The 14,431-nt window shown below is 38.7% G+C and overlaps 1 protein-coding gene across 1 annotated transcript in view; it reads left to right on the top strand.

Annotated features, from left to right (window-relative positions):
* Positions 1–13,763, top strand: part of NSFL1C (NSFL1 cofactor) — a 36,503-nt gene extending 22,740 nt beyond the window's left edge. Inside the window, 2 exon segments of the mRNA XM_020990628.2 lie at positions 10,484–10,648; positions 13,341–13,763. Coding sequence (XP_020846287.1) covers positions 10,484–10,648; positions 13,341–13,503 — 328 coding nt within the window. The 3' untranslated portion in view covers positions 13,504–13,763.
* Positions 13,764–14,431: the final 668 nt, after the last annotated feature.

A 14,431-nucleotide genomic window follows, 5' to 3' on the forward strand; every position in this document is an offset into this window, starting at 1 on the left:
TGGTCAGACCCGCACTTTAGAAGTAATAGATTAGAACTTGCATCACTTCATCCCTGAGGTGAAGTGAGGTCCATAGTCAACATTATAATAGGGAAGTAAAGAACTTCAAAGCACCAAACTGAATGAGGAGGAGCTCCCTATACAATTGAAGTCACAGGTCCAGTCACTGGATTCTTTGCCTAGTGAGCCACAATCTGCCTGCCCATAATTTTCATCCATTTTGCCCGTGGAACATACAGAAAAGATCTAATGCTTCTTAGAGAGGCAGCGTGGTATCATGGAAAGAATGCTGGACCTGTAGTTGAAACGTATACATTTGACATTGCTTACACAAATGCCTTGCCTCTCACATAACTTACTTCATACACTCTACATTCCAACTAAATTGGCTTATTTATTGTTCCTAGAATTCAGAATTCCCATTTCCTGCATTTGCCTTTTTACAGACTATTCTCCATTCCTGGAATATACTCCCTTCTCATGTCTACCTTTTAGGATCCCTAGCTTCTTGTGTGTAGGTTAAATTGCATCCTAGTTTTGTGACTTTGGACATACTACTTAACTTCTTAGTTTTCATATCTGTAAATGGGGATAATACTTATACTTCATATCCCACAATGTTGTTGTGAAGAAAACACTTTGTAAATCTTAAAGCACTATGGAATTGTGAATTGTGTATCATTCTCTCTTAACAGCCTTTTGCGTATTTAAAAACAGATCATGACCCACCTTGAGTCTTCTCCAGGCTAAACTCAGATTTATATAGTACTTTAAAGTTTAAAAATCACTTTCCTCTTAATAACCCGGTGCAGTAAGCAGTGTAAATGTTATGGTCCTTGCCCTGCAAATGAGGAAACCGAGACTCAGAGAAGTTAAAAACTTGCCTGTGGTCATTAGCTGATACGTGTCAGAACTAAGACATTCTTAGTATCTTCCGTAATGTGATGTGGACAAAGTGCAACCTGTCAGAGTCCCACCTAAAATTTGATGCTTAGAAATAACAGCTCTTCAGATGACATCTGACCAATGCAGAGAAACATAGGACCATCACCCCTCCCTCATTTTATACACTTTTGTTGTTCAGTCATGTCTGATTCTTCATGACCCCATTTGGAGTTTTCTTGGCAAAAATACTGGAGTGGTTTGTCACGTCCTTCTCCAGCTCATTTTACAAATGAGGAAACTGAGGCAAACCAGTTAAGTGACTTGCCTAGGGTCACACAACTACTAAGTGTCTGAGGCTGGATTTACATCCGTGATGATGAGTTTTCCTGACCGCAGGCCAAACACTCTGTCCACTGTGTCATCTGGTTGCGCTATTCTACACACTAGACTTCTGTTAATGTAACCTAAAATTCAATTTTTGTTTTGGCTTTCTTATCATACTTTTGTTGTTATTGAGCCTGCAAATCAATTAAAATACCTTGTTCTTCACTTTATTGTGGAAGAGGGACTCCAGTAAATGGAAGAGAAACCAAATCTAGGCAGAAGTAAAGGTTTTGTTCCCCAGTGAGGAGAATGTACAAAAAGGTCTGACTGATCCAGGAAGGTGTTGGAGGAGAGGGGGAATATATGTTAGGGATGGTGGGCCCAGAATATAAAGAGTCTTGTCTGCTAGTTAGCACCTTTATATTGGATGCCCCAGGGAAAAGGTTCTTGAGCAGGAAAGTGACATGATGAAAGTAGTCACTCATCATCTCTGGCTTTCAGTTTCCTCATCTGTAAAAATTAGGGTATTGGATTAGACAACCTGTTTTAGCTTTTAACATTTTATTTTCCAAGGTCCTTTCCAGCTCTTTTTTTGAGGTTGAATATACGTTGAATGAAAAATGTGTAACCCTTCTTTAATATAAAGAATTGTACCTGTGTTCCAGGAATCACAGAATAATCAGAGCATTAAAAAATGAAGTGCCCATTAAAACTTAGGAGAGAAGTTTATTAGCCTGCTGGATGACCACTGGTCAGGGATACTGTAGAGCAGAGAAGGGTTTTGTTCTAATAAAGACGTCAAAGGGCCTTTCCAAGTCCAAGATTCTAGGGTTGTGCATTGCTTGTTGATAACATCTCATTGGCAAAAACGTGGTTCAGGATGAAGCCTTTAAATTTAGAAGTATGAAACATGAAGCTATCCTTTTGGTGATAAAGTACTTTCTTCACAGTGCTGTGAGGTAAGGAGTGCAGACATGCAGAAACTTAGGATGAAAGAGAGGAAGTGACTTGTCCATAGTCACACAGCTAATAAGCATCTGCGCCAGAACTTGACCGCAGATGGTCTCCTAACTCCTAGTCCAGTGTCCTTTCCACTCTATCACACTGGGAACAGATCTGACTGGTGCTGTGACTTGCTTCATTGACCATCCTCACGCACTACATTGCCCTTTGAAAAATAGCCATTCTAGAGATGCAGTACATATACCTACACATACCAAGCATGCATTTTGGAAAGTCCTAATAATTTTTTCTCCTCTCTGTTGGATTTCCCAGTCAAAGGCTTCTTTGTCTTTTGTATTTCTAATGGCTTCACAACAATTATCTTTTGTCTTTTTTTCCAGATAAGCCTGATCAAATATGCCTCGTTTGGTTTCTGTACTACCTCATTCTAGCTGTGGATGCTTTTTCTCTAGATGCAGTCGTAGCTTTTATTCCCTCAGAATTAATGAGAACTTGACCAAATATACCCAGAAGGTTTGCTCCCGATTAGAAGGGAGAACTCCATGTGGATTTCTGGTAAAAATAAAATATCAGTGTGAGACTGCAGGCTCCAAGTTTACCCTAAGAAGAAGTTACTCACACTGAAGTTTTAGACCCTCCATTTAAGAAACTTTCTAAAGTTTCTCACAAGTGGTCCTAGATATGTCTTGCTAGCTGAGAAGGAATTGTGAGGTAGTGGCAAGAGCACTAAATTTTGAGTCAGGTACATTAAGATGACTTGGGTTCAAGATGAAAAGACTTTTATGTTGGACTTGAGTCATTGCAATAACCTCCTAATGGATCTCCTGCCCACCATTCTATCCTGCAGATGTTTCTAGAGCTAGCATCCTAATGCATCACTGTTCAGGTTACTCTTTGTTTAGGGGTTCCTATTCCCAAAAAGACTCAAAGCTTTCTTCAACCCTACTCCAGCAGTCATAACTTATATTTGTTATTAATTGTTGAGCTTTACACCACAACATACAGTAAATATGCCTGTTGTACAGAGTGCTGTAATGGATGATGGGAGATTAGATAAGAGAAGGTCCATCACCTCTAAAACATTAGAGTGTGGCATAAGGGATTGAGAGGCAGACTTGAGAAAACTTGGGTTCATATCCTACCTCTGATACTGGATGGGCAAACATCTCTGATCCTCAGTTTCCTCATCTGTTAAATGTGGATAACAATACCTGTTAACACCTACCTCACAGGGTTGTGATGTTAGTTCATGTTTGCACTTTGAAATCTTTAAAGCACTTTATAGATTCCAGTAGTAAATGGAGCGGTAGGGTAAGGCACCAATGCAGATAACTAATAAATAATATTTTAAGTACATTGCAACAAAGATAAACTTTATCTCTCTAGCTTTATCTCCCATTGTTCCCCTATATAAACCCAACCAAAGCAAAGTGTTTTGTGTGGTCTTAAGGTTAAAGCTTTAAACCAAAGGAATCAGGAAAGATTTCACAGAAACAGAATCACAGCTAGGCATTGGAAAGGACTCCAGAGGCCATTTAGCTCAACTGGTTCCTGACTAGGAACCCTCTCTCAAAAATCCCTGACAAATGGTCATTCAGCCTTTGCTTGAAGAACCCCAGTAAGGGGAAACTTACTAATTCCTGAGGCAGCACATTCTGCAGTTCTAATTGTTAGGAAGCCACCTCTGAGAAACTTACACCCATACTTCCTAGTCCTGCCCTGTGGAGTCAAGCCAAACAAGTCTAGATTCTTTTCCACAAGATGGCCTTTCATATACTTGAAGACAACTCTCATGTTCCCCCTAAGTTTTCTCTTCAGGATAAAGATTCCTAGTTCATTCAGCCTACTTTTGATGCCATAGTATCCAGTTCCATCACTATTCTGAATCCTCCTCTAAATACAGTCTAGCTTCTTGATTGTATCAGTATGCTTCTTGAAATGTGCCTAGAACTAAGCATGTTAATATTGCAGTGTGCTCTGACCAGGAAGAAATACAATGGGACCTTTACTTCCCTCATTCTGGACACTCGGCCTGAGAGAAAGTGCATTAAGTTTTTGGTTTGTTTTGGCAGGGAGGTGAGAGGGGGAGATAACTGGCTGACATCGGTGAAGGACAGCTAGGTGGTGCAGTGAATAGAGCAACTGGCCTGGAGTTGGGAAGACTGAGTTCAAATTTAGCCTCAGACACTTACTAGTTGTGTGACCCTGGGCAGGGCAAGTCATGTCACTCTGTTTGCCTCAGTTTCTTCAGCTGTCAAATGAGCTGGAGAAGGAAATGGCAAACCACTCCAGTATCTTTGCCAAGAAAACCTCTAAAAGGGGTCACAAAGAGTCTGACACAACTGGAACAACTGAACAATATTGGCTGCCACTATTACACTGTCAATTCATGTTAAACTCAAAATACAAGATAGTTTTCATAGGAACTGCTTTCTAGCCAAGATGGCTATTATGGGGAAGTATCTCCATCTCATGCTTATAAAACTGATACTTTGAACCCAGCTATGTAGCTTTAAATTTATCCTTATTAAATATCCCCCTATTGTATTTTACCTTATTGAGCTCTTTTTTAGATACTGTCATCCAAAGTGTGGGCTATGTCTCAGTTTTGTGTCAGTCATCTACTGATTTAATAAAAGTGCCATCTAGGACTCGATATTAACGTATTAACATAAACATGATACTGGTAAGCAACTTCTGTGGAGATGCAACCTGGCAGCTGTGCCTAAGGTGCTACAGCCATATCTATTAAAGACACAGAAAAGGAGATCTTACCACCAAAGTCCTAAGCACTGTCAAATAGTTCAAAATCAGAAACTGATAGGATTTTATCAGTAGAAATGACATTAAAGAAGAGGCTATTACCATCTGCTTTGCTGCTATACCTGAGGACCATGGGATGTTTCCATCTGATTTGCTGCTGAAACCTTCCATATGTGTTACTGCCTCCATTAGAATTTAATTAGAATTAGAGCTACTTGAGAGCAGAGACTTGTCTTCTGTATGTGTATCTTCAAAGATATACATATAGTAAGTGTTTAACAAATGTGTTATTCATTCATTCGTGTTAAACAGCACAATCCCTAGAACAACTCCACTGAAGATCTAGAATAGTTCTATCCATTATCATTTCCAATCCATTATCGTCATGTCACACTTTATAAACAGTGGTCTTGTGTTATCTCTTATCTTCCTTTGAAGCATGGGTAATTAATTATCAGTCCTCTGGTGTCACAATTGGTCATTGCATTAATCAGTTCCTAAGTCATTCAGAATTGTTTGTGTTTATACTGTTAGTTATTTTTCTCCTGGTTCTGCCCACTTCCAAAAGTATCAGTTCATACAAGTTTTCCTAGGTTTCTCTGAAACCATTCTCTTCATCATTTCTTACAGTACACAGAGTATCCCCTTCCTCTCAAACATAGGTCTTATTTTTGTTCTTAGAATCTGTTAGCCTCAATTCATTCTGAGTTTTAACATGATCCTTACAGCAGTCTTAACAGATTGCTACTCTTTTGTGTTCATTCTTTTACCTGCTCATTCCTGTCTTCTGTTTATGTCTCTTTAAAATATCAGTTGATCAGTGAGTTCCCTGTGTTCCCTTCTGTCTCTTAACCACTCCCCTTTTTCTTCCTCATTGGCATAGTTTTTGTTTGTTTTAAGAATTTAGTTGTTGAGAGCTTACCATTTGACTTGGGCTGTAGAATTTTAGATCATGGGAATCCACCTATCCCATCTCTGAATCCTTTGAAATCTGCCCTCCTAAAATCTAGGATGCATGTGAAACTATACCAAACTTTCCTCTGTTTCTCTATCATGAATTCTTAAAATGGAATAGCCACCTTTCTCCAAGTGTTTGCATCATTTCCACTTCAGGAACTGTTTCCACTTTGATGAGCAGAAAAACTTTGTTGATTTCACATTCTGAAGAATGAAATCTTCATTAAACCAAGTCAGGAATTTTATTAGTTGCTCTGCTTTTAGTGCAGAACATTCCAAACAGATGTTTGTATAATGGAAGGCCTCCATCACTGTTAACCCTCTTATGCCTTCGTGCTGGGTTTGTTATGTGTTTCCTGAATAAAAATACTTTGTTTCCTCATTCTGTACAGTTCTTCTGTAATAGACTCCCACCGCATCATTTCTTTTTTTCCCTTTGATCCTCAGCCAAATTCTGTCCACCATGCTTCCCAAGTTTCTATGTTTCCTCATGTTTCTTTTTGATACTTAATGCTACTCCACTGCTCTTGTGTCCTTTTAATCTCTTCCTTTTTAATAAAATATAACCTTCCATTGCTATTGTCATGAGTTCCATCTTACTGAGTTTCAGTGATGATACTTGTGAGATTGAAATTGCTTCTTTACTTTAAGATCTCTAGTCAACCTTTTTATTACCTATATTTTGTGCATTTATATATAGATGTCTGAATCAATGAGTTTTTATTGGCTTTTCTTGAATATTATCTTCTAAACACTCTTATTACTGGTCCTCCTTACTACTATTTTTCTGTATTATACCTTCTATGTTATATATGGCCTTCCAGTTAGAGTACTTTTCTCTCTCTTTTCAGTTTAAAACCATCTTGATCAGGTTCTCAAGAATCTGAGTACTTTTTTTTTTACTAGCCCTCATTAGATCTTTTGATTAGATCTATCCCTTACCAAAAAGAGTCCATTGTTCTTAATTTTAAACTGTATTCAAGAAATTCCAATTTGAGTCTCATATATAATTTTTTTTTTAGGCAGTTGGGGTTAAGTGACTTGCCCAGGGTCACACAGCTAGTAAGTGTCGAGTGTTTGTTCTGAGGCTGGATTTGAACTCAGTTCTTCCTGACTTCAGGGTCCGTGCTTTATCCACTGTGCCACCTAGCTGCCCCTCATATATCATCTTCTTAAGCAGCTGTTCATTTCCCAAGTCTTCCTTTCTCTTCTGAAATCTGTCTTCTCTTGATTGCAGTGATGAAAATACATATGACCTTAGCAGATCTCTTGCCCAGGACTTTCAATTCAGAATTTCTAAGAGGCAATGAGAGATGCAACATTTGAACTCAGGTGAGAGCTAGGGTTGGCTAAATAGATATGAGAATCATCTGCTTTGGGATGATAATTGAACTCATTGGGTCTGATAAGATCACCAAAGGAGAGAGCATATAGGGAAAAGAGAACTGTAGACCTTTAATTTCTGTCAGGTCAACATATAGTTACATCAGTAGGGAGGCACTAAGTCGCTGCTACTTGTCTCTTCTTCCTCTGACCATTATTGTATATCCTTGCCTGGTATGGCCAGCTTCCCACTTTAAGGGAAGATTCTCATACCTGTTAATGTAGCTCCAAGCATTTAGTGGTCATTCTTCCCTTTCTTTTTTCTGTTACATTCTGCTAACCCTTCATCTTCCTGAAACAACTTGTGATTTTTTCGTTCTGCCTCTTCAGATCCTTTTTCTTCTTGAAACATTTATTCTCTTCTTTCAAGGAACACTTCATTTTCCAGAGAAGTAAGACATTTCTTTAGCCATTTACTTTCTCTTTTGTGAGGGAGATCCATCTGTATTTTGGGTGCATATTGTGGTTATTTGGCACTGTCAGAAACATTCTGGCTTCCCACTTTTTTTCTTTTTCTTTTTTTCTTTTTACCTTTTCCCAATAAGATCCAGACATGCTCAGCCGCCTTTCCTTGGCAGTTGACACCTAACTGTCACCTGTAATGTGAGCAGAGGCCATCCTCAGCTGTCCTAGAAGACTAGGCATTTGAACTGGACTTTAACGGATGGGGGTGTGTGTATATACAACAGTTGAAAAGAGGATAGGCATTCCAGAGATAGGGGACAGCATGAGCCAAAGCAAGGAGTCATGAGAACATAGTGCATATTTGGTGAGGGGGCAGAGGAAAAGAGCCCAGTTTCATTGTAGTGTAGAGTGCATGGAGGTATATAATACGAGGTAAAGCTGGAAAGATTTAGAGTGTTGATACATTGTGGAAGGTCTTGAATTCCAGACAAAGGTTTTTAAGCAAATGAATCATATGTCTAAATCGTAAAGGTGAGAATGATTATTCTGATAATAGTATGTATATGATATATTATATATATATATATATATATACATATATATATATATATATATATATCATATATCATATATATATATATATATATATATATGATATATGATGTAGTTAGGACTGGGAAGGAGCAGAGTAGATGTGGGAAGATCTCTAAGGAGACTCTTGTATAGTCTAAGCATATGGTAATGAAGGCCTATATTAGGTTCATGGTAGTGGGAATAGAGAAGAGTAAAGAAATGCAAGAGATGTTACAAAATTGGAATCAGTAGAACTTGGTAACTTTATATGAGAAGTAAGGAAGCCTAAGATAACTCAAAGGTTGTAAACATGAGAGATTAGGTAAATTGTGTAGAAGCACAGACAAAAATAGTAATTAAAGGAGGAGCAGGTTTAAGAAGAATGATAATGAGCTCAATTCAAGCAAAGTGCTTTATCACAACTCTGAGAAATAGGTAGTACATCTTTTTTAACTTTCTAAAATTAAATTAATTTTTCCAATTAACAGAAATTTATTTTCCCTCCCCTTTCCCATTGAAAAGAAAAATAAAACTCATGTAACAAATGTGTAAAATCAAGCAAAACAAATTTCCAGACTGCGTCAAAAAAAAGGTGTTTTTTTCGCCGCCCCAGGCCCCTTTGTCAGGATATGGGTAGCTTGCTTCATTTATTATCAGTCCTCTGGTACTGTTGTTGGTCACTGCCTTTAGTCAAGTCTTTCAAGGTTGTTTATTTTTACAATATTGTTGTTATTATTTAATTGTTCTCCTAGTTCTGCTCACTTCTCTATGTATCAGTTCATGAAAGTCTTCCCATATTTCTCTGAAATTGTCCCATTCCTTGTTGCTCAGGGCACAATAGTATTCCATTCCATCGATGTACCATAATTTGTGCAGTCATTCCCCAGTTGAGGGGCAGCACCCCTTAGTTCTTTGCCACTCTACATTATCATCCCTAGCTTAGAATCAGTGTAGAAATTGAGGCACAAAGGAGGTAAGTGACATGCACAAGATTACACAGCTACTGAGCAGTAGAGCAGGAATTCAGACCGTAGTCTTCTGACTCCACAGCCAGTGCCCTTTTTACTACCATCAACCTCTTTAACTTTATCTTGTATTACTCCCTTGTTTTCCAGCTTCTCCATCACCTGTTCCAACCAGGTCTTTTTTTACCAATCTTGTCTGGTTATGTGTTCAGCTCTATACTTGTGTTTATACTTTATCTTCCCAGCTGGACTCTTAAGTTCCTTGGAGGCAGCATTTATGTGTATGTATCTCTTTTATCCTCTAGTAACTTTGGCACGCTAGCCATTCTGGGAATATTTGTGATTCGATTCAAAACTTTAATATCTAAGCATCCTGTCCTCCAAGTTTCAGCCCAGTGCCCGAGAAGCTGAGTGGTATGGGCAGACTCAGGTTTGAGTCCCCTTTCTGCCACTTACTAGCTAACCTGGAATAAGTCATTTAACCTTCTTGTTCTCAGTTTCCCTGACTCAAAAATGGGGATAATAAAAGATTTTCAGCATATTATGTTGTTGTTTTGAGGATCAAATGAGGTGTGTATATATGAAGTATTTTATAACCAAAAAATGTGCTCTTTTGTTATTAGTACTCAAAATGGTCTGTGATTTCATTGTTTTGGACATTCCTTGCAGCAGTGCAGATCACAGTCCATCCATACATGCCCATCCTATATGACTTTTAACTGTGTTTTAAGTGGGTCACAGAAATTCCGTCCAATACATTTCTCTGAGGATATTTTTTTACTCCACTTCTTCAAAGTTCCTAATTTGTTGAAGCCTATTCATACCTACCATCATCTCTTCATTGCTTTGTGTGGGATATTCATTTTTAATCCCTCAGAAGACTATAGTGTTCCATTACTTACAGCCATGCAACTCATATTTGCAATTATGGTCATTAGTAATCATAACAATTATTCAAGGTAAGCACAGAAGCCAGGTTGCCAAGCAAATTAGCATGAGCTCAAGACCCAAAATAAGATTAGAAATATAAAGAGAACTTAAATGACAAACAGGAATTCAGGAATGGAGTGCTAACTTGACCTACAGCTTAGGGATGTTAGTTACTTAGACCTCCATTATCTGGGTCATTGTGAAAACACTGAAAACTACAGGAAAGAAAACATCCCTGTAGAGCTGGTACACAGCTTTGATAATAATTAAAAGTATTATGATTCCAAAATGTGAATGTTTCTGTTAATGGTCCTGACTCCTTTCTCCTTTCTCAGCACTACCCCCCAGCTATTGAACACAAGCTCTCCAGCCCAGCAGGCAGAAAATGAAGCCAAAGCCAGTTCTTCCATTGCAATTGATGAGTCAGAGCCCACGACCAATATCCAAATCCGGCTCGCCGATGGCGGGAGACTGGTACAGAAGTTTAACCACCGTCACAGGTAAAGTAGTAGTCTTCCTTACCCAAAAACTGCCTTTGAGAGTGAAGACTACTTTTTTTTTCCTTTTTCTTTTGTCTTTTAATTTTATTTTCAGTTTCCAAAGTTTTTCCTTCCCTCTAGTCCCTGCCCCACCGATTGAGAACATAAGAAATACAATACCCATTATACATATGAAATCATAGAAAATTTATTTCCACATTAGCTTTGTTGAGAGGGGAAAAAAGACAAGAAAAATAAAGAAAAAATAATGTTTCACTGCACTCAGAGTTCATCAGTTCTCTCTCTTCAGGTAGATAGCATTTTTAATCATGAGTCCTTTGGAATTGTCATGGATCATTTTATTGCTCAGAGTAAAGTATCACATTTGATCATCATTACAGTATTGCTGTTACTCTGTACAGTATTCTCCTGGTTCTATTCACTTCACTTTGCTTCAGCCTAGCTTTGCTTCAGACAAGTCTTCTCAGGTTTTTCTGAAACCATCCCCTTCATCATTTCTTATAGCACAATAGTATTCCATTATGATCATATGCTATAATTTATTCAGCCATTCCCCAGTTCATCCCCTCAGTTTCTTTGCCATACAAAAAGAGCTGCTATAAATATTTTTGTACCACTTCTAATGGACTCAGACAGTCATCCCAGTTCATTGACGGAGTGTGTATAGAAGGGAATGCCAGTCAGTCTAGTCATTCCAGCCTCAAGACAAGGGGATAAGTTAAATGACCTCATTTGGCCTCTTATTTCCTCAGATCCAGGGAACATTTCAACCCTAGGAAAAGGTATCTATGAATGTTGCCCTTCCTTTATGAACTAGGACTATTGAATCTCAGTCTCTTCAACCTGTGCTCTACATACAGACATGTAAAAATTTATTCTGTAAAAAAAAATGTGTTCACTGGGAGGATTTTATTTTCTCAAGCTTTAAAGATCTGAACACATCAAGTATATAACTACTAGTAGCAGTAGAATATCTTTATATCTGATATGAGTTGAGTCAACAGACAATTGTTAAGTCCCTGCTCTCAAGGAGCTTACAGTTTAAGGGGAGGAGAGAGCTACATACAAACAAGTTACATACAAGCTGTCGGAGGTTACCTCAGAGGGAAAGCACTTGATATCTTAGCTGTAATCCTGCTGTCTGCCTTTCACATATGAGAACACTAAAATGAGAGCTAGGACAACTGGGTTGTAATACTAGTTCGGAAATTTTGTCAGTTATATTACATTGGGCAAGTCATTTTTGCCCCTCTGAGCCTCAATTTCCTCTTTTCTAAAGATATATTTTAAAGCCTTCTCTGCTGCCCTCAATAGGATTGTTTCAAGATTCAAATGGGATAATTTATGGAAAGCACTTTGTAACTATATAGCATTATAGAAATACCAAGTTCTTATTACTGTCATTATTTTCCGTTCCCTGAGGTTCCACAACTCACATTTCTTTACCTTCACAATATCTGTAGAACTCTTATCTCAGTTTATCCAGAAATAGTTACTAGTTTTTGTAATACTTTTCCACTTTGAACACTTTCATGGCTAGATATCTCCCTAGATATAGCATTGATTTTTGACTCTGAAGATACCCAGGAAAACCAGGACAATGACTAGATTCTGCTTTTGGAAATGTTGCATATCAACAAGATGTTAACCTTAACATACCACTCAATACCAGCTCATGTGTTTTCTGTCTGTGATCATAGCACTACAAGGACATTTGAGCTGGGAATACAGAAAACTTGTAGTCACAGAGTTTAGAGCGGAAGCAGTGTTAATGTCAGCAAGTCCTACAGGATCCTTCTTTTTCCACAGAGGAAAGTTAAGATGAGAGAGATTTTGTTCCCACCATTCAGCATTATTAAATGCAAATTGTCATTTTCCTTGAGAAAGTTTTCAGTCTTTCTTTCATCTTGAACCATCACCCTCAGGTCAAAGGAACAGAAATTGCTTCACATTATGGGGTTCTTAGACTTTCCTCTAGTCCCACAAGACCTTGCCACTATTCCCACTAAACCTGAAGTTACCTTCCTGCTAACAGCTTAACTTAACTTTTATATATCTGGGCCAATGACATGAAGAAAAAAGGAGTGTATTGGAAAGCATGTTGGATTTAAAGTTGTATTCATCAGGTCACTTCAACCCTCTGAGATGATACTTATATCACCTACTTCACAGAATTGTGAAGGAAATGGCCTGATGCCCATGTACCATGTTCTTCTGTGAGGTCAAAATATTTTATATCATGGAGGAGAAGAAAAGAGAGGGTAGGATTTACAACCACCAAGGTGTCCTTTGAGCACTTGTCAGGCAGGGAGCGTGAGGCATAACAGAGCACTGGCCTGGATCATGGTTTCAGTTTTGCCAGTAACTCATTATGTGACATTGAGCACATCATGCTTAGCCTCTGTTCCCTCTTTCAAGGTCCCTCCTAGGTCTCGAACTATGATTTCATGACAAGAAAAGCAGAAGGATGCTTCTGACTCTAATATTCTGTAGTTTTTTAAATTCAAAAGTTGCTGTCCATGATAGTATTCATAGGGGATGGCTTCATGTGCCTTCCCCATTTTCAGGCAGTGACATTGGTGGGAGGAGCCTGGGAAATGTGGTCAAAGGGTCTCTCCATTCTTTTACTGCCTCCCTTGCAGCATCAGAAAACGTACGAGGGTGACATTCTTGTTTTCCTTTCTTGTACCAGGATCAGCGATATCCGGCTTTTCATTGTCGACGCCCGGCCAGCGATGGCAGCCATGAGCTTTGTTCTTATGACCACCTTTCCCAACAAAGAGCTGGCTGATGAGAGCCAGACCTTGAAGGAGGCCAACCTGCTCAACGCTGTCATTGTCCAGCGGTTAATATAACACCTGCCCTCTCCCCCCATTGTCTTACACACACACTCTCTTTTTCCTCTTGTTTCTGTCCACAGCTGTCTGCTGCACGCATGCGTCACTCTGCCCTATGTGCGCACCGTGCAGTGCAGTGTCACGTCTCCCCATAGCTCTGCGTTCTTAGATCTCGGTTGGACATTTTGTTTTTATCTTTAGTTGCATTTACTGGGTTTTTGTGATGATCAGTGAACTTTAAAAAAAAATTTAATAAAAACAAAAAAAATTTGAAAGAATATCACCAGCCTGTTGTGGGAAAAAACTTTTCCCACTGAAATCGGTCTCATTTTAAGATTACAAAGTTCTGTTTCAAAAGGGAAAGTGAGTCTTGTGCTGCATGGAAATTTTTGTCTCTGACATAATATGTCTTTTCCTCCACTGTTGTTCTGGGTGATACAGTAAGATTTTCCATCATCAGTCAATCAACAAGCATGTATTAAGTGCCTACTGTGTCCTTGGCCCTGAAGATGCAAATATGAAAAACGAAACAATCTCCCCTCAAGAGGATCTAACATTCTGGAAGAGGAGAGGCGCACAAATACATATAGAAATATATACTGCATAAGTGTAAAGTAAATAAATGCAAAGTAATTAAATACAAGGTCGTTTGGGAGGAAGGGAACTGGTAGTTAGGATAAGAATCAAGAAAAACCTCATGCAAAAAGATAATGCTTGAGCTGTATCTTAAGAGAGGGACTCTGAGCCAAAGGTTAAGAGAAAGAGCATTCCCCGCATGTGGGGTGGCCAGTGCAAAGGCAGTGTTGTGTCTGAGGATCCAAGAGAAGGCCAATTTAGCTGGATCACAGAGTGCAAGAGGGAGTAATGCCCAATGAGAATGGAAAGATGTTGAGACAAGGATATGGAGGTCTTTAAAGGTTAATCAGGGTGTATATTTTTTCCTAGA

The sequence above is a fragment of the Phascolarctos cinereus genome, unplaced genomic scaffold (assembly GCF_003287225.1).
Source record: "Phascolarctos cinereus isolate Bilbo 61053 unplaced genomic scaffold, phaCin_HiC Scaffold_2;HRSCAF=192, whole genome shotgun sequence".
In the NCBI taxonomy this organism is placed as follows: Eukaryota; Metazoa; Chordata; class Mammalia; order Diprotodontia; family Phascolarctidae; genus Phascolarctos; species Phascolarctos cinereus.